This window comes from Protopterus annectens, chromosome 6.part0 (assembly GCF_019279795.1).
Source record: "Protopterus annectens isolate FY-2018-M chromosome 6.part0, PAN1.0, whole genome shotgun sequence".
NCBI classification, from domain to species: Eukaryota; Metazoa; Chordata; order Ceratodontiformes; family Protopteridae; genus Protopterus; species Protopterus annectens.
Window position 1 is genome coordinate 1,594,499,327 of NC_056737.1, and position 27,044 is coordinate 1,594,526,370.

At 39.1% G+C, this 27,044-nt stretch overlaps 1 protein-coding gene across 3 annotated transcripts in view; it reads right to left on the reverse strand.

Annotated features, from left to right (window-relative positions):
* The window catches only part of LOC122804867 (UDP-glucuronosyltransferase 1A1-like), an 879,031-nt gene that overhangs the window by 161,249 nt on the left and 690,738 nt on the right, over positions 1 to 27,044 (reverse strand). For all 3 annotated transcript variants that reach the window (XM_044075045.1, XM_044075044.1, XM_044075046.1), the window contains exon 2: positions 23,745 to 23,876. In XM_044075045.1, coding sequence (XP_043930980.1) covers positions 23,745 to 23,876 — 132 coding nt within the window. The remainder of the gene's footprint in view (positions 1 to 23,744; positions 23,877 to 27,044) is intronic.

The following is a 27,044-nucleotide window of genomic DNA, read 5'->3' on the forward strand; positions in this document are numbered from 1 at the left end:
TTAAAGGTACAGGATATGAAATGGGATGAAGTAACAGCCAGAGAGATTGAAACAAAGTTAAAAGCCTCTAAATGGAAAATCCCAGGCCCAGATGCAGTGCCTAACTTTTGGATGAAAGTATTAACATCTTTGCAAGATGATTTAGTCATGAGTAAGTACTATTTTATGCACACACAGAACAGACACCATACTGGTTAACAACAGGAAAACAATGCTCCTACTTAAGAGTGAAACTGCAAGCTACACTAAAAATTATAGACCAATAACCTGCCTTCCGATGACATATAAACTATACATGGGAATTGATGCCAAGAGTTTATAGTCATTTAGAAGAAAACTCAATAATGGTAGTAGAACAAAAGGTCAATAAAAGAAAGTCATATTGATTCTCAGCTAGAGCGTCTTCCATGTGGAGACATGCGTGAATGGGCGTACCTTCATTGAAGGTTGTGCGTCAGGGCTGGCAACTCGCCATGTAAAAATCTACTGCCAATCATTAGCAGACCGGAGTTCCACTGTGGCGTCCCCTAACTGGGAAAAGCCGAAAGACACAACAACAACAACAACATATGGAATAAAGGTTCATTTGTTGTTAAATAAAGTCATAGTGGAGAACCGCAGAAAGGGTAAGAATCTAAGTATGGATTGGATTGACTACAAAAAAGCATTTGATAGTATCCCACATTTATGGATAAAAGAGTGCTCAAAAATGTATAAGATACACCCTACACTGATTAACTACATTATAGCGACCATGAAACAGTGACAGACCACTTTGCAATTAAGCCATGATGAAGGACAAATTATTATCCCAGGGATAAAAATTCAAAGGGGATATTCCAGGGTGACTCTTTGTCACCACTGCTATTCTGCCTTGCCCTTAACCCATTAAGCTGTCTGCTTAACAGCTTAGGCCATGGCTATAATTTGGCTCCTAGAAAACAACAAAGTCTAAAGACTTCTCATCTTCTCTTTGTCAAGATTTAAAACTGTATAGCTCATCAGATGAGGAACTGAAAGCACAACTGCAAGTTGTCAAAACTTTTTCAGATGATATAAGAATGTAATTTGGTCTTGATAAATGTGCAAAAGCAACCTTTAAAGCAGGAAAACTGCAATGCCAGGGAAACATCAGTTTGGGACAAGAATGTGATATAAAAGAACTTGAGCAAGAAGGAGTGTATAAATATTTGGGAACTGATGAAGGATCAACAATAAAACAGGAACAAATGCAAATAAAACCTAGTAAGGAATACTTCAGAAGACTTAAATTAACCCTGAAAACAGCACTGACATCTAGGAACAAAATCCATGCTATAAACCAATATGCTCTTCCTGTCCTAACTTACAGTTTTGGAGTGATTGATTGGCCCCAAAACATGTTGGATAGATTAGATAGTCAAACGAAGGATGCTTCATGCTCACCAAATGATTTATAAAAATCATTGCATACCAAGATTATATATTCCCCGTTCAGAAGGAGGGATGGACCTCCTTGAAATTGATTACATGTATATATCTGCAATCGTGGGACGCCACACATATCTGCTGACCTCACAAGACCTAAACATAGTGAAAATTTTGAAACACAAGGAGAATAAATCTAAGATGACCTCTCTGCTTAATCTAGCAGAAGCATATTGGCATCAAGCAGGAATGGAAATCAAACCAGAAGTAGTTAAAAATCAGGCAACAACTGAATGTGACAAAAACAAAAGTAAGAATATAAGGTGAAGGACCAGATGAGAAGGGAAGAAATGTCAAAAACGCAAAAATATAGTTGCAAATATAGAAAACTTCTGGAAGAACCTCATGTTAATTAGGAACGAATGCAGGAATAGTTAAGTAGAGGCGAATTCAAACCAAGTGACGAAAGGTTAATATTGGTGTCCCAAGACAGTGGGCTGCGTACCCACTGGTTTACAAAGTCCATTGAACATGTGGGAGAAACAGACAAATGTAGGTTTTGTAAAACTGAAATAGAAACAGTTGCACATCTCGTTGCTCGTTGCGACATACTAATGGTAAAAAAATGTATACTGAAAGGCATAATAATATGGCAAGACTGTTGCACTGGGATTGTGCAAACATTATGGTACTGAAGTGCTGAAAAACACTGGAAACATGAGCCACAAAGCACCATATAAAATGAAGAAGTCTACATCACATGGGATCATCTATTACCAACAGTTAAAAAGATAGATCCTAGAAAACTGGACAGAGTCGTCCAAGAAATGAAGACAAGAGTGGCATTGATCATTGAAATCCCCACTCCCAGTGACTACAGTGTCTTGTGTACAGAGAAACACAAAGTCATAAAATATCAGTATTTTCAGGCAGAAATGACAGCAATGAGGAAGAAAGATACCCAGACAGTTCCAATAGTAGTAGGAGCAATGGGTCTTATAAAAAAAGAGTCTACAATCATATTTAGATGTGCTACCAATACATATAACCCCATACTTTGCAGAAGGAGTCACTACTGGACACAATGCGGGTGCTGGGAAGAGCACTACTGGCTGACATCAAAGAGTGAAACAATACTAATTTCATTAACTTTAATCGTACTTTGACTTAGGAATGGGGTCCATTCCTGTCACGGTATTAGAAACGCAAAAGATGTGGAAAAATTTAAAAAAGGGGGTCAAATCCTGATGATTACAATTACAAGGTGAATGTATTCTTTCCATCAGCATAAAGAAACACAGAGATAGAATGCTCCAGTGAACTATCCTGTGTGTCTGTTTGAAGACTGCAGCCAACACTGTTCCCTTAGAAGGAAGTCAGTCTCCTTTTGCAGACAATGCAAAATTGCTCTTCTCATCTGTAAGTGGTACCTGTGACAGTAATCACACAAAATGAAATATCAGCAAACTTTTTCAGCAGAAAAATACAAAATACTGACATTTAGACTTCTTTTTTTCTGACGTGCTAGACCTGCACAATTATTTACATGGAAAAGTAAGCAGGCTAGAATATTCTTATCAGAGAAGACTGTAGAAAGCCACCAAGGGAAGTTACTGTGAAAAGTTGGTAGCTCAGGTGCAATCCCTGTCAAATGTCAGTCAGGATATAGAATAATTAGAATGAATTAGGCTTTGATAAAGAAAAATGGTGGCACAGTGGTGCAGCGGTTAACGTTGTTGCCTCACAGCAAGAGGTTCTCCGGTTCGATTCTCGGCTGGGGTGCCTTCTGTGTGGAGTTTGCATGTTCTCCCTGTGTTCGTGTGGGTTTCCTCCGGGTGCTCCGGTTTCCTCCCACATTCCAAAGACATGCATCTGGAGCATTTCTCCCAAGGCCTCCGCTGAAAACAGGCTCTGTGGAACCTAGTCGGACTTTCCCGGTCAACAAATGATAAATAAATAAAAATAAATAAAATAAATAAATAAAAATAAAATAGCTTGTGTTGGAGATTCGAAGGCATCAATTAGTTTAGTTGATCTTACTGCTAATATGCATCAGTGGCTTTCAAACGAGACTGGATAATTTGGACCGCAACTCTCCTACCATAAGGCTGCCTTTTGAGGAAGGCCGTGTGAGTGTAGGATACTCACACACCAATTACCTGACATTGTACAGATAAAGGTTGCTCAACATGATGACAAGATTACCTCAATATCACTGGTAGAAAGGAAAACTGTTTTTATTTGTACATATGCCTCTTAACAGTTTCTCTGCATGCTTGACCTTTTTCTCAACTTAATATTCTTTACACTGTTTGGTAGATCCAGTTGAATTGTATACCAAGCCTCAGCTTATGACTTGGTCCCAGATGATCATTCCCATCAATATATATTCACTGCATCAACTCAATATAAGCTGCAAGCTACAGGACAACCTATTAATGTGTACCCCACTATGAGTAAGGAGTAATCCTTTACAAAACTGGGACTTCAGTGATTATCACAATGTTTCCTGACTGGGTTTGAGATGAAGATATTAAGATACAAGAAAGGGATGGTTACACCTCTACAAGGTCACAGAGCTGAAGGGGATACAATTGATTCATTGAAGGCCTTTACTCCAAATGATATTTGGTGGAAGAAAAACACCAAAATTACTTTTGGCAGTCTCTAAGGTTGTACTTTTCCCCACTGTTTTGTGGTATAGGAGTTGGTATATATAAGTTACAGGGTTTCACACACTTGGGAGGATGTGGGGGCAAACTTTTTGTTAAATTGCAGAAAGTGGTTTTCATCATTTTTTCCCTACAAATGCTATTCGGCAAAAGTGACCTCTGTAAGCCAACATGAGCCCACAGTGAAACACCACATGGATGAAGATCCTCCCCACTTTGTTCCTATTTTCTGCAGTAAGACTTGCATCATGGCAGCATTTTCATGTTCTCTATACTCCCATCTGTCCATTATCTGTTGTTGCAACCTCTTCTAGGATCACTAGCAGAGCCCCTGAATTCCTATCCCTCCTCTCCATCCCCCCTCTCCTCCTCCCAGGGAGTAGAATCAATCAATGACATTCAAATCTATCTCCTCTCTGGCCAATTTCAAAGTAACATAGGATGTTCATCATATTGATCACTGCAGCAGTAGCCTAAGCTATATGGGTTATATCCTATTAAGGCTATAACAGTTGGACAGCTTCCAAATCTTCAGGGCTCCTTCAACATACCCAAACTGTTAAACAGCTCGAGCTGAGCTGTGTAAAAGTCAGGTTTGGGCAAAAAAAGTCCTTCAAGGACAAAGAAAGCACTCCTCTGTGGGCTTTTTTAAATAAGTAGCATCTTAATTAAAGTATCATGTATGACACTGGTAATCATACATTTATATAAATGAAAACAAACCATATTGATAAAATTTTAGTTGCAAACATTATACATCACAAACCATGTTGACATAATTGTAGCTGCAAACCCTATACATAATTTTATAATCTATCAAGTCATTGTCAAACATTACATACCAGATCCTGTCTTTTTTTAAACCTCATTCCTCCTCTGCATGTATTGTTCCCACAATTCCCATTATTTCCAATGTGATTTGCTCCTATACTTTTCTATAGATCCCAATTCCAGTTGTTTTATCTCTGTTACTATAGTCACTACTTCTAGTAAAGCTGATTTAGACTGCGTTCCATTTTCTAGTGGTTGCTTTTTTGGCAGCCACCATAATTAGACTCAGCAAGGCCTTACTATGTCCAGGCAATTGTGATTCTGTATCCTAGCTCAAAAAAATTATTTCTTTAGTTACATCACTTTGCTCACACAGTATCTCTGACAGAGCGGTCTGCTGAGAGTCTTTAAAGTCTCCCAACTCATTATCCTTCCAGAAAACATGTTCCCAGTTACCTGTTTCTTCCCCATCATACCTCCAACATTTGCTGTCTACCTAAGGAAAACTTCTTTGGAGCCTACTTTGGGTATAAAAATACCTATGTGAACACTTCCAAGAAAGATCCTAAATCTTCTAGACTTTGTTGAATATTTGGGAGACATACATACATCCACCTCCATTGTTTCTTTCTGAATTGCTTATCCAATTTCTCTTCCCAATCCTTTCTAATCTTCTTTGATTGATTCTTATAGTTATTCTGCAATATTTTATATGTTCTACTAATTATTCCTTTTTTAACAGCAGCTTCTGTTTTAGATTCTAATAAAAACCTTACCAGTGTGTTGGTCATTCACTTAGGATCCCCCTATTTCTTTCTATTTGCCTGTACTCTGATATCAATCCTTGATAGGGAAGGCAATCTCTACCCTGAAGTCCAAATAAATTATTTGCCTCTTCCCATTCTGTTACCTTTCTCTCTCTAATTATTTGCTCCCAGTGCCTTGCTTCTTTTACCAGTTTTCTCCAATAAATTCTAGCCCCCTCTTGCCTGTTGTCTGTACCCTTAATTGCAATCATCCCTATTAGCAGAATATCCTTTCTCCATTCCAGTGTTGGCTTAATTCTTAGAATACTTTCTTCTACTTTATGAATACAATATTCTGCATGGTTATTGTTATTCTCCTTAAGGACCATAGGATCATAGAATCATAGAAGATTACAAGGCTATCGACCCGGAGGTTATTTTAAGCCTTGTGATTTCATTCCAATGTAATACCATAGAAAAGAAGGCAATACCCAAGATTGCATTTAGTGATAACTTCCCATGTCCAGGAGAGTTGTGAGCTCTATCCCTGGTAAGAATTTATGGTGCCCCATCCACTTGTCCAGGTTCCTCTTAAACAGTGTCATAGAAGTGATTTGTTTCACAAAAACTGGTAGCCTGTTCTAAAGATGCAGCAGTCACTGGGAAATAAAGCTGTCCCTCCGGCATGTCCTATTTAAGTCACAGGACGTATTTAGATCACTGGAATGGGTAGCCCTAGTCCTGTTTGACTTATGGATCTGCAGCAAGTTCATTAGGTTTCGGTCTTGGATTGTTCTGTAGGCCAGGCATAATTCTCCACTAAGAAGTCTATAGGATATGGAATACAGTATAGTTGGTTTGTATAAGGTACATGCCGGAGCCCCTTGATCATCTTTGTTAGAAACCTCAGAGATCTCTGTAACTGCTGCAGGTGCTTAGTATGGTACATGCCAAATGGGGTTTTATACTCAATTATGGGCCAGATAAGTGCTGAGTATAGGGGAGTTATAAATTATTTTGCTCTCAAGGTGATGCCTTTCCTAATCAGGAGTAGACACATGGTGGTCGAAGTTAAGGTCGCAGTCAACTTGTGATCCCAGGCCCCTTACCACTTCATGGGTACTTAGGATATTGTTGTTGATTTGATAGTGTGAGGGGACATTGCTTGTGCTGAAGGAATGATGATGCATTTCTTTGCATTCAGTTTGAGATAGAAAATCACAGACTCTCCTTCTTTCTTGAACTTCTCCCCTGTTTCATCATCATCCCTTTCCACTTTGAATTATATAGGTTTCTGCTTGTGCTATGTGTAGGAGCCTTAACTGTGTAGCTCTGAAATACCCTTTAAATCAGGTAATCCCAAGCTGCCTTGCTCAATTGGAAGAATCAGCTTATCTCACTTGACTCTTGCAGCCTTCCCCCAATAAAATCTTTCAGCTCTTTATTAATTGCTAGCCATGACTTCTCTGGTTGATAAAAAATATGCCTGACCTGTGCATGAAACTAAAGGGACTAAAAACATTTTAACTGCTTGGATCTTGCTATTCATATCCATATAACAGAGCTTTCAGTTTCTCAGTTTTGGTGTTATCCTTTGTTTAGTCTCTTCCCACATATCCTTAGCTTTCACAGCAGAATCCTTTTTAATCCATACTCCTAAGTACTTCATTTTATCATGTCCCCATAAATATGGATATTGATGAAACAACTGTTGTGTGTAAGTACATTATTTACAGCTATTGCTTTGTTTTAGCCTCATTAATTTTGTATCCTGAAAAGATTTGAAACTTTCTCAAAATGTTCCACAACACTGAAATTTCCTTTTCTGCTTTTATCGGGAAAAACTAATATAATCTACAAATGCAGCCAGCTTTTCTTGACTACCATACCAATTATATCCTTGAATTTCTGAATCTCTTATTTTCTTTGTCAATGGTTCTAAATTTGATGCAAATAACAAAGGGGAAAGAGGACACCCCTGCCTGGTTCCTCTGCTCAAACAGAAATTATCAGAGAGAAGCCCACCCCTTTAATTTTTACCACTGATCTCTCATATAGCTTCCTAATCAGCCTTATAATTTTGTCAGTGAATGCAAACGCTTCCATTGCCCTGTTCATAAACTCCCTGTTTACACTGTTAAATGCATTCTCTGCATCAAGACCCACCAACAACAGTGGTATTTTCTTACATTCAGCTTCCATCTGGATCATCAATGCACTGTAAATGTCAAATGTTTGCCTACCCTCCACAGAATCACACTGATCCATGTCTATCAATTTTGGTATCACCTTTGCCATTCTTTTAACCATTATAGACATACATACTTTATAATCATAGTTTAGGATTGAAATGGGCCTGCATGAAGCTGGAGCTGATGGGTGTTTAGTCTCTTTAGGTATTACAGCCACCACCACTTTCTGTCAACAAGTTGGTGCTTCTCCTGCCCTTCAATTACTGTTAAACAAAACCTTCCATATCTTTATCAATTTTTCCCTCCTAGCTTTCAAACTTCCACAGGAATACCATCTATTATCGGGGACTTTCCTGTTGATTGGTTATACATCACCATTTTTATCTCATCTTCTCTTATCCTAACTATTAACAAATAAGCTTCATCTATCTCTTACTTTGGCATATTCAGTTCTTCTATAAACATTTCTATTTGTACCTTTTCTTGATCTTCATATGTTTCTGCTTCATACAGACTTTTATATATTTCTGAAATATTTCTAGCACCTTTACAGGATCTCTTGTAATCTTCCTTGTTATAGGCTTCCTAAGCTTGGTGACAACCCTTTCTATTTTCTGTTGTCTGAGTCGTTGCACTAAAAGATTTTGTACTCTGCCATTATTATCAAAAAGCAGTTGCTTAACAGCAATCTTTCTAAACTCATGCATATTATTGAGGTAATCTTTTATTTTCTGCTTAGCACTCTGCAATTGCTCCTTTTCTTGTTCTGTGAGATTTCCCCTATTCTGCAATACTTTAACATTTGTCATTCCCTCTAAATAATTCTTGTTGCTTATTAACCATAGCTCTCATTCTTTTATTTCCACCCTATTTTTAAACTCCAATTTAATTTTATTCCACTCCCTAGCTATATTTGCAGAATAAATTTCTGTCTTCTCTAATAACTCCCAAATAATTTCCACTACCAATTCCTTAAATTCCAATCTTTTCACCAGATAGTGGGAAAGCACCAGTGTCTCATTTCTATTTCATTACCCCGGGCTTTTATCCTGTGTGGGCTTTTGGGGATTGACAGTTGGCTAGTGCTGTTCATTTGCTGGACAGATACATAAGTTCCCTTTGGGGAAAAACCATCCACATATAATTTTATTGTTTATATCTACTTTCCTGGTTAGGAAATTTCTTTAGACTTGGCATTTGTGCTTTAAATGACTGTCATGAGACTTAACTGTACTTTTAAATGGACGCACAGTTTTTTCTGTCAGTTTAAAAGTAGATAAAAACTTTCTAAAAATAATGTTTATTTTTTGGGACTACCGATGTATATTAAAGTGCTTTTTACTGTGTTTTTACTGGGATAAAGAGACTTGTTTGGACTTTGAAGTTTGACTAGATTGTACTGCTTAATTTCCCCATGAAAGAGGTACCATAGAACAAACTACCCATCACAATGATCAGTCCTTCTTGCATCCAAAAAAGAAAAAGTTAAGCAAACAGCCTTAGCCAACACAGCAGGTTAGCAATTCACCTCAGCTGCAGGTGGGTGACTTTTCTGTGGCCAAAGCTGGCTCCTCAGACCACTCATTTTTTCCCTGGATCCCTCTGATGGAGCACCTACCACTATGGACCAAGGATAAGCCATGTCCTCTGTGGCTTTGTGTTTAGGTCCCCTTAGTGAGCAAGGGAGAGACACTCTTGTTGGTCTTGGGAGAAGGGGCAGGGAAGATTCCCCTGTTTAGTCAGAATGTTGTGCCCATCCCTGGGAAAGTTGCTGCTGCCATTAATAAACCCTATTTCCCCCAATTTTCCTGTCAAGAAGAAACAGAAAGCTGAACACATCTATTCCTGACAAGTTTCTCAGGACATGAGTAGTTTATTAGGTCTGGCTCAGGGTCTTGTTCGGGCTATTGACCCTTCTTATAAGGTGATTTCCAGTAAAAAGACAAAAGGGAGTCCTCTTTTCCTAAAGAAATTCGAAATTCTGAATCTGGATGGGAAGATGACAGGACAGTAGCAAGATCTTCACCTCAAATTTCTGATTCAGACTCAGAGGAGAGCAGAGTATCTGAACTTCCCCTTGAAGGATTCTTTTTCTGTGAGACTTTTTCCAGAATGTGCCAGTGTTTTCAGTGGAAAAACATTGAGTTTTCTCAGTCCCCTAGAAAATAATATGATTTGTTACAAAATGAATTTCCAGAATTTTCATCAATCTTCCCAGTGCTGTCAGCACTGGATGGTCTGTTTATTACAGCCTGTAGTTTCCTTGACAGCCAGCCAGGTGCCCCAAAGAAACCAGATTGTATAAAATTCCTCAGACTTGCAAGTCTTTATATACTCATCTAGACCTGAACTGGCAGATATAGCTTTAGTTAATCCAGCTGCTGCTAAACATTTATTAACTTCTTTCCTTCAGAGGATAATACAATGATTGTTAAATATGGGGGAAAAGTATATGCTTCTGCAAGTTTGATTTTCAGAATTTTGAGCTGTCAGGCTCATGTTAGTTTATTAAAGTATGAGGAAGGTTTATCTGTAGTTCCTTCTTTTGAGGGAAAATCTGCTTTATATGGTTTAACTTCTACTATACACAGTTCACTATTCAGTGTTTAAAGTGCATTTATGATTCTACAGATACCTTTTCCAGGGCTGTGGCCACTGGTACTGTGTTGAGGAGGGTTGCCCGGCTGTGTTCTCAGAACCTCCAAGAAGATATAAAGAATGAGCCTTTAAATTTTCTGATGGATAGAGAGTGAGTTTTTGGATCCTCTGTTGCAGAGGTTATCATAAATATGTTGAGAGGGGTAAACTGATTCAGGGGATTTCTCAAAAATTTCAGCCCTCTTTTTCCAAATTTTCCAAGGGACTCTCTACCCCCCCACCCCACCCACACCCCCCACCCCCCCAACCACTTTTGGCAAGAAAGAAAATAAACAGGTTCAGCAAAATACTAGTGAGCAGTCAGTTAAAAAAACAATGGCAAGCAGGATCCAAAAAGAAAGCAGGACCCCCCCTCCAAAAACAAAAGACAATCAAACAAGTCAGAATGACTATATAAGTGACCATGTCACCCTCCGACCCAGGTAGTCCCTTATCCCTTCCAGAACTCTAATATAGGATTGTTGAGAGGCCACGTATTTAGAGCAATCCCATCATTGTAATAATAAACCAAATTAAATTAACTGTAAATGCCCTTCTTCAAAAAGGAGTCTGACTCCAGATCATTCATTTTATAGGTATACTGGGATAAGCACTTTTGCCCTTCGTATACTTCTTCAAAGCCAGTTCGTATATCTAAGCTTTATATAATTATGATGCTACTAAAAATATTATTAGAGAGGGGGCATAGTACACTGTGGGACAACCCAGTTCCACCTGATTGGCCTTTCCCCTGCTCAGAATGTAGACATCTGACAATCCTCATTTCACACAGAGATGTTCATAAGTTGTGCTTGGCAAGCCCATTTGTCCAACCCTCTTATGTGTTGCCAATATACAATTACCTTAAAGTCTGTAATTTTTATGTATAAACTCATAATCAATCAATTTTACATGTTTGGCTACCAAAGTGAATTTTACAAAATGGTTTACAGACATTTTTTGAAGGCAACAAACATCACTATGTTGTTTTAATAAATATTCACTATTTAAAACACTTTTAAACTGCCAGAACAACAAAAGAACAGCCCCCTGTATTATTTAACAGATCCTGTTGGTAGATTCTGTTAACCAAGTACCACTTTCACTTGCTCGTCACAAGCTTCCTCAGATCCTGAGTTAACCTACAAATTATGCAGTGGTCGGATTGTGCACAACTGTACCGAAGTGAGTTAGCAATACTGCACTGAAGAGAGATTTTAATGTTATTTCAGGCTTGTATGGAGGACAAAGCAATTAAAAAAAAACTTGCCCAGGAGAATTTTGGAGTAGTAACCCAAGCAGTTGAAGGGAAGTGATTCAATGATACAAGACTAAAACGTGATGATATAAATCCATGAATATTAAACTTAATTCTGAATATTATTCTCCAGTGGAGATTTGACTTAAGAGTGTAAATCTCCAGAAGAAGCCATGCAGTTATTTTTAGTAGAACAGTTTGTGGTTTAGGCTCCGTAATTGTAGGACATTTTTAATGGAACAGCTGTTGTTTATTCCAGGGGAGTTGTATGCATTGAGATGAACCTGCCATTCTAATTCCCTTTTTTCCAGGAGTACACTTTTTGTTGCCATTCAGGGGATCAAATTCAACACAATCCAGGACATGGAAACTGAATATGGAGTGTCCTTCCTTGTCCATGCTCTATTTTGCAAGAGTGTCCATGTGGATTTTCAGTCTAACATCTTACAAATGGTGGGAAATGCATATTTTCAACTTATTAATAGTCTTCCCCAAGTAAATACTTTTATATTTCAGACATTGTGCTCTGTAAATCATTCTTTCAGTGATGCAATCACCCCTGATTTTGCTATGGTACTTTGGCCTCATACTAGGCAGATGAAGTGGTCTTTATCTCTCATCAGGCTACAAAACTTGAATTTTTGAGCCCCACAGCCATATGTGCCATAAGCTCCTTGGTATTTTGATTAAAGGACGACTCTGATGTTTCTTCCTTTCTTAAAAATAAAACTCAGGCCTGGTTCAAGGATCTTAGCTATGGGTCTTTTATTCTCTATTGCAATCCAGTTCTCATATTTCTTTATGGTCTGATGTAAATGTTAATGCCATGCTTCTTTTTCTGACCTCAGTTTTATGGTCAGGGTGGGTTATTCAGACATTGTTGTGCCATCTGCTGACTGGGACCAGCAGGAAAGGGTCTTTTGCTATTATCTTGTTCTTTATTGGTTCTAGTATGTTAACGATCATTCTGCATTCTTACCCCCCCCAGCTAAAAAATATTTTATGAACTTGTGATATTGTATAGAAAGTCCATAAGTTGTTTTGAGGCCCTTGTGATGCACATAACCTGCATACCTCTCAATCTCTTAGTGCAAGAAATTTGGACAAAGCCTGAAAAAATTGGAGGACAAAGGCCCAAAAACAGGGACACATTTTAAATACTGCTCTTATAAACTTAGAAAGTTGCTAGAGTGACAGGGTATTTGTTAGCATACATTTTCCCAAGGATGTGAAGTCTGAAAGTCAAATGTATGTAATTATTTAGAGACTTCAATCCTCAGATCATTCCAATGATTTGCCAGAAAATCACAAATTTTGCTAGGAATAGATCAAAAATATGAGGTAAAAATCTGGATATTCTGCGAAAATCTGGACAGTTGAAAGGTATGATAACCTGTAACGTCATCACATTGCTTCTTGTTATCTTGGGATGCACAGTGGAAGCATGCAGCAGGAGGTTCATCCTTGTGGGTTTCTGGTATAGATTGTTGGACAGAAACCCTGTTTCAATGTTCTGGCTGACACTGTGATCTAGAAATCATGCAGTATTCTGGCTGTGGCTAGTGATAAACTTTAGGAAGGATGTTGAGCTTCCTATATAGAAGTAAACGTCTTTCAACTGTTTTCTTCTCCATTGCAGACAATGAAAATGTCATAAGTGAAATGTAGGTAGCAGGCTATGAGATAGTGAGAATTTGAGCAATAAACCACCTTTTCCTCTCATTTTGCTAAAATAAAAGTAGCCAGGATTGGGGCCATGGTTGCCCCCAGAGTGATTCCTGTGGTCTCTCAGTCCATTTTGACATTAAATTTGAAGAAATTGCTTTCCAGTAATAGCTGGAATAGTTTTGTAGTCATCTCTGCTTCACCAGTGAGGGCCCCAGTGTATTTAGTTAATGTCTCCTCTACTGCTTTGATGTAGTAGTTGTGTAGTACAATGATGCAGAGTGCATTTACATCTGTTTTCCTGTTATGTACAGCAGTGTCTGTAACTAGTACACCTCCACCCTTATCGGCCTTCATTAATCTCATGTCCTTGTCCCTACTAATACTGACTAGTGCTTGTGACTCTTCTTTTTTAAGTTATAGAATTATTTCTTCTTTCCTTACTTAGCTAGAATGTTTTGAATGTTGGCTTTGCACTTGGCTTCCAAGGTGCTCAGAGGTGGGTGTATGGGGCAGAACTCACTTGCTTTTTTTTTCCACTTTCTGCCTAGACCATAGTTGGGACTGCCTTTATTGGTATTGCTATTTTTCCCTTTATCACTAAAAAACACTTTACGGTTGAGCCAAAGTACATATAGTTTTAAAACCTACCATAGCATTGACCAAGTTACTCCTCCTGTGGGGAATAAAAGTCACTCCTTTCTTGAGTATCCTTAATTCCAGCTCTGTGAGGGGTTTCATGAAATGGTTCTAGACCTTAGTCTGGAGTTATTGTACCCCTCTTTTTGGTTTGTAATTTGCAGATTTTCCATGTCTCTTTTTCCCTGACAGTAACTGTCTGTTTTGTCTGGTGGTGGTGTGGTTTTGACAGCCTTTCCCAAAGTGGTGGATTGTTGATATGTACCTTTCCAAGCATTTGCAGCAATTGGAGAGACCACAAAGGCTCCTCACAAAGAAAATTCAAGGCCTTCAGCATCTGTCCTATGAGGACCTTCTGAAATCACAATAACTTTATTCTCTTTCATACAGACTGTTCAGAGGAGATCTTTGCCTTGCATATAAGGCAATCTTTGATCCTGCTTTATTGGAAATGCTGCATATCCGTAAGACAAATGGTACATGGGTTACTCACTCTAATGGCCTTAATCTGGTATGTGACATTAATTTAACAGAACCTGCTGGAGGGACGGATTTGTCTCTCAGAAGTTACCACACCTTTGGAACAGACTGCCGGTTCATGTCAAGCAGAACACATCATCGGCCCTCTTCAAACGCAGTCGGGACGATTGGATAGGAAACTATAAGTTCACTCCAGGAGTTACACCTATGTCCCTCTTGGACAGGGGTGATAGATGCTGATTGTGGAAATAAGGGTAAAACTTGGCTAGGCTTGTATGGGCCCTAGGGTCATTAGCCTAGTAACCTCCTATGATCCTATGATAGGTGACTGGTTTTCTTGGTGGAGGAGTAAAATTCTTCTGGAATCTGAAGGGTTCTTGAAGGTCATACACAGGATATCCTACCTGGCCATATACTGGGGGTATGTGTCAGGGCAAACCAAAATTTCAATACAGAATTGTCGAGAGACTAAGTATTTTGAGCAGTCCCTGCATCTGAATAATTTTATTTCTAAAAACAAAATAAGCTCGGTTCTAAATCCTTCTCCTTCAAAATAGACTGAATCCAGATAATTCCTTTTATAGGTTTTATTGGGTTAAGACTTCTTGTCCTTGTAGACTTCTTCAGATCCACTTTTTACATCTAAACTTTCCATAATCATGATGCTATTATAAATACTGTTCCAGATGCTACAATCCAGTTCCAACTGACTGGCCTTTCACCTGCTCAGAATAAAGACATCTGATAGGATGGCAGAACCATCCTCATTTGCATTGGGATGCTCATATGTAGTGCTTGGTATCCTTGGAGCTCTTATGTATTTCCAGTACTCTATTACCTTAAAGTCTGTACTTTTTTATGTATAAACTCATAGTCAATCAATTTTACATGCATGGCTTACCAGCCTGAATTTTACAAAATGGTTTACAGATATTTTTTGTGGTCAACAAACACGACTATGTTATTTTAATAAATATTCACTATTTAAAAGGGATTGCTCTAAATACTTGGACTCGTGACAGTCCTGTATTGGAATTTTGTTTTTTTCTGATGCATACTCCCTGTTTATGTCCAGGTTAGATTGGAGTTATTGGAGTCCCAGCCTGTGGGTGATCTTTTCGTATCCCTTTCAAAAAGTCTGAATCTCCATTTCTCTCTCTCTCTCTCTCTCTGGCAACAGCTAGATTCATGCAAATGGGTTCCGAAGCTCATTCAACAAGGTTACAGATGGCAGTGGGAGGAAATTCCTCCCTTCCAAGGAGTTATTCCTCATCCTTCACACCAAATATCCCTATTTTCCCCATCCTGCAACAAATGTCTCAGGGAGCAAGAGACATTTTCTCCTTCCCAACTGGAGAAAGGTTTTTATTCAAGGATATTTTTGGTGTCAAAGAAAGAAAATGCCTGGGGACCGGTTCTGGATCTTTCTTTCCTAAACCCATTTGTGATAGTGCCCAAGTTTAAAATGCAATCATGTCACAACCTGTTACCCCTTTTCCCTCATTTGTGTTTTTTGGTAACACTAGATTTAAAAGATGCTTATCATCGCATCCCTATTCATCCAGACTTCAGGTGTTTCTTAAAGTTTTGTGAGTCTGGATCAGACTATCAGTTCTCTGCCTTATTCTTTGGACTATTCACTGCTCCAAGAGTGATGCCAAAGTATCTAGATTTGGTTATTGCTTACTGCAGGCTAACTGGTGTCCACATTTTTCCATATTTAGATGACTTGCTTATCTTTGTGGAGTCCTTTACAAAGGGTCAGGAATCTGTCACTTGGGTGAGGGATGTCTTACACAAGCTGGAGAGAAGAGAACATTCAGAAGTCTTGATTGACTCCATCACACAGGATTTTGTTCCTGGGGTGTCTGCAGAGATCAGTATAAAGGGATTTTCTTCCATATGAAAATAGATCTATACCTAGATCTTTTGCAAGGATTTTCCACTCCTATTTCAGTTTCTGCAAGGGAATATATCAAGATTCTGGGTCTTCTAGCATCTATAATTCTCATGATACCCCAGGCAAAACTCCACATGAGAAAGATACAATGGTATCTGAAGTCTGTTGGTCCCAGTACCAAAACCCGTTATCTTTTAAAATTCCAGTTTTGGGATTCATTAGAAGAGAAATCACTTGGTAGCGATACAGATATCCCTAAATCTAGCTCTCTTCTCCCCTCCTGCTCCAAAGCAGTCAGTCACGACAGATCCTTTGGACTTCTCTTGGAGAGCAGTGTTAAGAGGGCTAAAAGTGCATAATATATGGGAACGCAAAGACAGATGAAAGCATGCAAATGTATAAGAGAAGCTTGAATCATCTTTGGTCCACAGGACCTTTTTGAGTTGTTTCAGATAATAGCACAGTGAAGTGGTAAATAAACAAGCAAGATGGAACCAGGTCTTACCCCCTATGCAGACTAGTCATGTTAGATTGGGATATAGCTTCACAGCACAATCTTACTCTACAAGCATCATACATTCTGTCAAAGCAAAACTGTGTGGCAAACAAGCTGAGCAGGACAAAAGCAGACCTTCACAAATGGAAACTAGATCGGGGAACTTCCAAGACTTGATCCATCTGTGGGAGGTCCTCAAAGAGACCTTTTTGCCTCTTCTGTGAACAATCAGTTGGCAAAAGTCTATTCCAGGACTCTGTGCAAGAAGGCATGGAAGACAGATGCCTTTTCTGATCCATGGACAGGAATGTTTCTGTATGCTTTCCATGCTTTTCACTGATATCCAGGGTACGTCTGATGATTAAGAAGAAATTCCCCAAGATCATTGTGGTGACTCCCTTCAGGCCCAATCAACGGTGGTACTTCCTTTTTTTGGATTTGGCCAGGGTCAGTTACCACAAGTTCCTTCACGGAATGGATCTGCTCACACTAGAACAGAGGTGTTTGATATATCAGAACTCCAAGCAACTTCAGCTGACTGCCTGGAAGATAGAGTCTTATTTCTCTTTAGGCAACTGTTTACTGCGGCCATGCAGCAGACACTAATGGAGTCAAGAAGTCTTGCTACTGGAAAATCATATACAAGCAAATGGAGAAGGTTCTCTAGTTGGTGCCAAAAACATAACCAGCAACCATTCATAGCTGGTTGTTCATCTGGTTTTACAATATTTGTGTGAGTTACTATCCTATGTCTTTCTTACTTCTCTATCAAGGTTCATTTGTCAGCCATTTCAGCATGTCTATCTACGGATCCCCCTCTTTCAATCCATTTTTATGTCAAAATGTTTTTGAAACAGGTTTTGCATATGAGACCTCCAAGAAAACTGGTGGCTCTCCCTTGGGATCTTAATTTTGTATTACAGAAGCTAACACTTGCTCCATTTGAACCAGCTCATTTGGATAACTTGAGATTCTTAACATTGAAAATAGTTTTACTGATTACTCTGACTTCCTCAAGCTCTTATATAGTAGGTCAACCCTATTTCATTTTTTTTCACAGGGAAAAGGTTTCTTTGAGAACTAATCCTACTTTTATGCCTAAACTGGTATCCAAGTTTACTTTAAGCCCAACTATCTATCACCTTTTTGCTTTCCTGAGCCTAAAAATGAAAGATAAAGGAGTCTCCATACAGTGGATGTCCACATGCAACTCAGGTACTATCTTGACAGAACAAAATCTTTCAAATCTTCAGATCAGTTGTTCATTTCTTGTGTAGGTAAGAATGGTCACCCTGTGCCAAAGCAGACAATTCCCAAATTCCCACCATAACAAACCTCTTCCTGGCAGGGTCAAGGCTCGTTCTACCAGGGTCTTGGCTTCTTCTGTCACTTTTTGGAAGGGGTTGGATTTTAGAAGTATTCTAGAAACAGCAAATCGGTCCTTTGTATATACTTTCACAAAGCACCACAAGCTTGATTCCTTCTTTAGGCCTAGATCAGCCTTTGCTAGGATCATTCTCCAGGGGCACCTGGACCATTCCCTTTCCAAATTCAAATTGTTGTAAGCTATGGTAATCTACCCAACTACTGCAACTACTGCAACAGTAGTCAATATGATTTACACAGTGCAGTTATGTAAGTAAACTTACCATAACAGTAGATGTTCAAATAATCACTGCTGCAACAACCATTTTCTCCCTCCACCCACTTATTTCTTGTTGTGTTTTTGTGCAACTGTGTGGACACTGATGTCTTTTTACTCCTAGCTATACACTCTCAGGTCTCATCCTTCCTCTCTCAGTTGGCATGAAAGCTATGAAGGGCTTGGTGCCCAATCCGACTTTTAGATAGCTCAGCTTGGGCTGTCTAATGGTTTGGGCATGTAGAAGTTAATCTAAAGCTTTGGAAGCTGGTGGTCAGTTAGATCCTTTACAGGATACAACCCACATAGCTTAGGGTACTGAAGCAGTGATCATTAAAACATCTACTATTATGGTAAGTTTACACTGTAAATTTTTAAGAAGAAACATATTTATTAAACCATCACTTACAACACAGGCAATCATACATTTATATAAATGAAAACAAACCACACTAACGCAATCTTAGTTGCAAGCATTTTACATCACAAACCATACTGACACTCTCCCAGTTGCAAACATTATAAATGACTTATAATCTACCCAATCATTTTCAGTCAAACTTTACATAGCTCATTTAATTCCTGCTTTCTTTTAAACCTCATCCCTCCCCTGTATGTATTGTTCCCACAATTCCCATTTTTCCTATGTAGTTTGCTCCTACCCTTTTCTAAAGAGCCAACTTCCAGTTGTTTTTTCTCTGTAGACAACTGTATTTTCATCACCATACACCAGTAGCTGACATCACAGAAGGGAATAGATACTTTGCAGCAGCTGTGCAGTGCATATTTTGCTTTCTTAGAGACAATGGGACATTTGTTTGATAGAACAAGCACCAACTGCAGTTCTACTAGGACACTTCAACATTTATGTAGACAAGGATTCAGAAGGAAATGATTTTGAAGAATGGTTTGCTTGCTTGATCTAAAACTAAATGGTGAACTGCTGTTGGACTTTTGTGTTCATCACAGATTGCCCAAAACTGATATGGTGTTCAAATGCAAGGCTTCTCAGAAGTGTAACTAGTACTAGAGTAACTTTTTCCAAACATACTAACTTTGCAGCCCATATGTTCTGGACATTTGGCTCAAGAGAGGTTCTGAGTAGTCAAATAATCACTACTTGGTGGTGGGCTGGGTCAGACAGTCTAAGTGATGGTTGAATATATCCAAGCAATATAAATATTTATAGAAGATATCATAGAAATGCCTAGAAGGCACTCCTATTTGGGACACATTCGATTATCACACTTGGAAGAGCTTAATCCATATATTAGTGGATGGCATGGATGTAGATGTCCAATAGAACAAGTTCAAGACTTCATTAGTTGAGGCAGTAAAAAGACGCTGTGGCTAAAGGTGGTGGACTTTGTCATTTTAGTAATGCTAGGAAAATGATGGATGTAGATCATAGCTCTCAACCATCCAAATTTTCACAGAATGTCCAGATTTTCTCCTCTTATTTTTGGTCTGTTCCTCATAAAATTGGTGTCTTTCTGGCAAATCATTGAGCATCAATGTAACTAAATAATGACAGACATTTGAGATTCAGACTTCATATCCTTCAGAAAATATATAATGTAAAATATGTCATTCTAACAACTTTCTAAGTTTATAGGAACAATATATAAAATCTGTCCCTATTTTTGGGCCTTTGTCCCCCCATTATTTTTGGATTTGTCCAGATTTCTTATGCTGGCAGGTTGAAAGGTATGATGCAGATATAATAAAATCCTTTGAGTTGAAGAAAGAAGCCTTCCAGATAAAGTTAGCAGAATGGTGTACAGATGTGCCTAATAGGTACTGACAAGGCAGGAAAGTTGCAGTTCTGGCAGTCAGTGAATTGAAGGTGTGTGCATGGAAGGAGTTTGCAATGATCATGAAAAATAACCTTTGGGTGGTTTAAAGAGGTCACTGAATATCATCTGGTGATTTTAGGGAATATGAGAAAATTTCCCATGCTTCTCTCTGCAAGGACACTGTCAGGAGAAAGAACATTATCAAAACCTCCTGAACCCAGAAGAGATTCCTTCTTTTAAGAAAGATCTAGCATTACTGGGTCCATATCTGGAGAAGAGGATACTGCAGCAATTAAAAGATTCTACAGCAGCAAGGACGTAGAAGTGAGCAAGATTTGCCTTGAAATGCTGAAGGGGTCAGATACTGTGCCACAGTTAACATGCATTTCCAATGGAAGGGAGGGACAGTACTCTTGCATGGCAAAATGAGTTGTGATCCATATTTTCAAAAAAGGGGACAGGAAAGTGTGTTCCAATTACAGTGAGATTATATTCCTCAACATTTCTGAAGAAACCTATGCCAAGGGTACCAGAAAGAAGACTACATTACAAAGTTTTCTCTTTGATTTAGAAAAAGCCATGTAGATTTCATACTGGTCACAGAAGACAGTATCTGCTCTGTCCATGCACAAATACTAGGGGGTGGGGGCTACTGAGGTCATCAGTAAGGTCTACTGTGAGTTCTGGAACTGAAGAAGATATCTATGTGACTCTCAGCCCAAGAATTTCATGGGAGAAGTACTACAAAAATAGGGATCCTAGTGCCACTGCTGCATGCTATTTGGTCCCCATATTTGTGGAAGAAGATTTATGACTGCATTTTTAGTGTTAAATCATATCATTTTAAGGTTGACCTACTGTTAAGTGTGCATTTTGTCTCACATTCTGTTCATTACTTTGTTGGACAGGTTATCAATGTACCACTCGAAAGCTGGTGAAAGGACATCTCAGCAAAAAATTGTGAGGAAGCCCTAGGCACCTTCCACAGAATGTATACCTGGCAAAGCTCAGTGGTAGGAAGCCCCAAAGCACCTTTCACAGGATGCATACCAGGCATAGCCCACTGAGAAGAAGACCCCAAGCATATTGCACAGAATGGGTATCAGATATAGCTCACTGACAGGAGGCCCTATAAACCTTCCCCAGGATGTATACCAGGCATAATGCACTGGAAGAAGGCACCAGGCATCTTCCACATTATGTGTACTAGTTACAGCCCACTACGAGGATGCCCCAAGGCACATTCCACAAGATAGATACCAGGCAGAGCCCACTTCAAGGAAGCCCCAAGGCACTTATCACAGGATGTGTACCAGGCACAGTCTACCAGGATAAATCTTTCAAGCACCTTCCACAGAATGTATTCCTGGCATAGCTCAGTGGGAGGAAGCCCCAAAGTACCTTTCACAAGATGTATACCAGGCACAGCCCACTGGGAGGGATCCCTGAGGCATTTATCACAGGATGCGTACCAGGCACTGTCCACTGAGAATAATCTCCCAAGAACCTTCCACAGGATATATACCAGGCATTGCTCAATTGGAGAAGGTCCCAGCCATACCTTTCAAACTCTTAGAGCAAGAAATCTGGTCAAAACTAATAATAATGGGGGGCAAAGGTCCAAAATCAGGAACATATTTTAATTTTTGCTCTTATAAACTTAAACATCTGTTAGAATAAAAAGTTTTGTGTCACAATGCATTTTCTGAAGGATATGAATTCTGAAACTTAAATGCCTATCTTTATTTACTGGCATCAATTTCAAATGATTTGTCAGAAAAAAAAAACATTTCATAAAAAACAGACCAAACATGCAAGGGAAAAATCTGGAGATTCTGTGAAAATCAATACAGCTAAGATGTATGCCCCAAGAACCTTTCACAGAATACGTATCAGGCACAGCTTACCGGGAGAAGCCCTCTAGGCAGCTTCCGCAGCAAGTATACCAGATAAAACCCAAAAGGAGGAAGGCCCCAGGCACCGTCCACAGGAGGTGTACCATGTGCAACTCACTGGAAAGAGATCCCAGATACCTTTCCTAGAATGTGTACCAGGCACAGCCCATTAGGAGGACTCCCCAAGCAGCTTCCACGCTGTATACCAGGCACAGCTCACCGGTCAGAGGTCCCTGTCACCTTCCACAGGATGTGTACCAGGTATAGTTCACTGGAAGGAGGACCCAGGACATATTTTACAGAATCTGTACCATGCACAGCCCACTGGAAAGAGGTCCCAGGACACATTTTGCAGAATCTGTACCATGCACAGTCCACAGGGAGAAGGCTCCAGAACACCTTCCACAGGACGTGTAATGGACACAGTCCACTGGGAGGAGGCCCAAAAACAGCTTCCACATTGTATACCAGGCACAGCTCACTGGAAGTAGGCAGCACGGCCTCTTCAAAAGTACATGTACCAGGCACAGTCCATTGGGAGGAAGCCCCCAGTCACCTTCCAATTTTTTTTGCTTAAATTGTTGTTGCTCTGTGACAGAACCCTTTTAGATTCTTAAATATGTTATTTGGATAGGTACACTAAAGGCCGCTGATGCCTTCTTTTCTTTATTATCAATCTGTTCAGGTGACTTCTGCTATTGGTATAATTGCTTAAAAGTTAACTAGTTTCAAATGGATTTGCCAAATCATCATATTTTTGTCTTTGGACATTAAATCCTTTAGGTCTATATTAGTTTGCCGAAGTCACTTTCAGCGAACACGGATTCATCGACCCTCATTCAGCAAAAATCACCTCCGCTGTTCACTGAATATTCCCAGAGCAAAGAAAGACTTGCCCCACACTACATCTTTGCCCTTTTCTCCACTGTAGCGTGATCTCAGAGGTGGTATATATAATTAGGGGGTGTGGGGGGGCACAGCCCCCCACATCAGGGGGTGGGGGGACAAAGCTCCTCATTTGGGTGGGTTAGATTTAGTTAGATGTGGGTCCGTTGTGATTTGGGGCAAGTATTTCTTTGCCCTAGGAGTATTCAGTGAATAGTGGAAGTGAATTTCACTGAATCAGGGTCGATGAATCCATGTTCTCTGAAAAGTGACTTTGGCGAACTAATATAGACCCAAATCATTGTGTGTTGAGTTTTTATTATTGTTTCAATTCAAGTTACAATAACTAACATTAAGATTTTACATTTATATATTTGCACGAATTATTAAATGTTCTTGATCATTAATGTTTCCTAAATGTGCTGGAAAAGGCAGCAAATCGATACATTAAAAACACATACATTTTTCTTAACTACATGACTGTCTATCTGCACTAGCTAACCATTATACATTTATTGATGGAATATGGTCAGCTAAATAACCGAATACCCCAATGCCTTTCAGAATTTGCAGAGTAAATGATGTGCTAAAATCTTTCCAAGGAGGAATTCCGCAATATCTACAAAATATCCAAAGTATTATAAAGACAGAACTGAAGCCTACCGTCTGAGGGATTTTTCCAAAAGCATCTGCAAACTGCATTGTTACTTCCATTGGTAATTCTGACACCATTGAGCCAAGGGAGAACACAACAATACCATGATCTCCTGATTTGTTAACATACTCTTCAAATTCCTGAGGAGAAAAAACAGATACAGCAAGACCCCATTATTAACTCACTATGGAATAATATATGAAGACAACAAAACAGCTGGCAATCGGTACAGAAAGCAATAAGGTTTAACAATACAAAGATAAGACAAGTATGCATCTCAGTGTATTTCAGTTAACCTACATGAAAAATAAGGGAATGATGCATTCAACTCCCCAACATAAATGCACACATGCACATACTTAACGCAAAGCTATGTTTTTAGGAAGACTTTGATGTGCCAATTTATTATCTTTTCTATCACAAGCTCCATAAGAAGGTCTTCCTCTTGCATGTAAATCTCATAATAATAAAAAAAGATGAGTTATTATGAAAATATTTTATTGCATAAGCAAAATGGCAGCCTCAACAAAAATGCTTTATAAGAAAGACTATAATGTGAGATGACTTACACTAACCTAAAGGATTCCATTCTCTTAATTAAGTCATTGATTATAAAACAGTAGTCTATATAATGGAGTTGTCTGTCAAGTGTGTGTGTATGTGTGTGTGCACATATATATATATATATATATATATATATATATATATATATATACATATACACTTCGCGAAGAATGTTTAAGGAATACTGAAGGCCGAAGCACACTACAATGGGAAAAGGGAATTTACCTGTTTCCCCAATGTAGTGCAATCTCAGAGTTGATATATTTAAATAGGGGGGGTTGGGAGGCACAGCCCCCACGTGAGGTGTTTGTTAACGGTTTGTTGAACTGTTCTTCATGAAATCACACTTTCGGTTAAGTGCACTTTCGCATAAGTGTGGGTCTACTGTTCTTTTTTGAAGAAGTGTTTCTTGATGAAGTACAGTAGACCCGTGTATACATATATATGGCTCTATTTCACAAGCTCGAAGTTTTAAAACTTCAAACTGCAAATGGTCGAGACCCTAGGATCGAAGTTTTGAAACTTCAAAATTGTAATAAGAAAAATAAAGACAATTTTTTTTTTTTTACATTTTTGCATGGGGCAAACACCCCTGTACCCCACACCCCTACTAAATAAATATACCAACTCTGAGATTACACTACAGTGAGGAAAATGGTAACCTTCCTGTTCTGCACTATACAGCGATCTCCATTCAAAATGTTTGAAGTTTCAAAACTTTGATATTATGGTCTCGACCATTTGCAGTTCGAAGTTTTGAAACTTTGAGCTTGTGAAGGGAATCCATATATATATATATATATATATATATATATATATATATATATATATATATATATATATATAGATCTAGGACGTTTGAATCCATAATAACCGAACACACTTTCACAAAAGCGCTTTTATCAAAAAAGTGCTTTTGTTAAAGCATGTTAAAAAAAACACTACATTAACATTTTAGTAGGGGGGCTTTGCCCCCTGCACCATGTGGCGGGCTGTGCTCCCCACACCCCCCCTACTTTAATATTCTCCCTCCAAGACCTCACCACAGTGGGGAAAAGGGAAATTTCCCTTACCCGCACCGTAGTACAGCCTCAACAACAGGCATACTCACACGAAAGTGCTTCTTCGGTGAAAAGCACTTTTGCGTAAGTATGCCCGGCCATTTGGGTTTCGGTTGTTTGCTCATTCGAGCAAACGTCTGGAACCCACACATATATATATATATATATATATATATATATATACACACACACACACACACACACACACACACACACACACACACACACACACACACACAGAGACACACACGTAAGCACATATATATGTAGGCACAAAGTCTAATATGGCAAAAGCTCATCCAACATTTATGTTTACAGGCATGCTGTGGAGAAGATGCTTTTAGGTCAATATTGACAGTTAAATCATTGTTCTAATCTGCAAAGAAGTAAGCATAGCAGTAGGTTAGATTAATCAGTGATGTAAACAAATGGCCAAAAACCTATAAAGTGAAATGTAACATGGTAGATCACATTTAAAACCATACTCTAATAATAATATATATGTATTTTTTGTATTTGGGGAAAATCATCAGTTTTAACTCTATTCATCGATTCATAGGTTCATAGGTAGGTACTAGGCTATCGGCCCTAGGACCTATACAAGCCCAGCCAAAAAGGTACCTTGGCTTTTGCCACCCAAGAAAATTATTTTCCTGTGCCACTGTCGAGCAGAGCCACAGAAGTGATCCCCGGGGTGAATTTCCTATTTCCCATCCAATCATCAAGATTTCTCTTGAAGAGTACTAATGAAGAGCTTCGTTTGATATAGATAAGTAGTTTATTCCAGAGTATGGGAAGTCCCTGGGATTGGAATCTATCCCTCCGGCATGTTCTGTTTATTGTGGTGACAAGGTTTAGGTCCCTAGAGTGTGTAGCTCAGAGAGATTGGGACTTCTTTAAGTGGAGCATGTCCAACAGCTCTGGGTTTGACATAGCTTTGTATGTTAGGCAGAGATCACCTCTGAGTAGGCGATATGCGACAGAGTAAAGCTGGAGTTTTTTGAGACGATCTGCACAGGGCATCTGTTTGAGGCCGGTAATCCTCTTTGTGAGGTATTTCTGTGGCCTTTCCAGTTGTTGTAGAAGTCTTGTGAGATACATACCAAAAGGGGCATTGTACTCTATAATGGGTCTAATGAGTGATGAGTAGAGGGGAACAATGACGTCTTTTTTTCTGGATGAGAAACCTTTTGTGATGAGGTGTGCCACATAGAAGGATTTTCTGACTACTGTGATGATGTGATTATCAAAGGAGAGACTACTGTCCACCTGTGTCCCAAGGTCTCTTATCACACTTTCAGTGTTAAGTATACTACCGCCTATGTTGTAGTTCATGGGTACAGAGTTTTTACCAAAGGGGATGACAATGAACTTTTTGGCATTGAGCTTGAGGCCATGGCTTTGACACCAGGCATTTGTCTCAGTGAGGCCCTTTTGTAGGATGTCCATATCATTAGGAGTTTCGATTATGGCTCCTAGCTTGCAGTTATCTGCGAACTTTGTTAGCCAAAGACCTTCTGTGTTAGCCTGTACTTCAGAGAAGTAGATACCAAACAGGAGAGGACCCAGGACTGAACCCTGTGGTACTCCACTTGTCACTGGTCTGAAGTCGGATTTGGAGTCTGCTACTTTCACAGTGTGGGTTCTGTCAGTGAGCCAGTAGGCAACCCATCATGTGACATA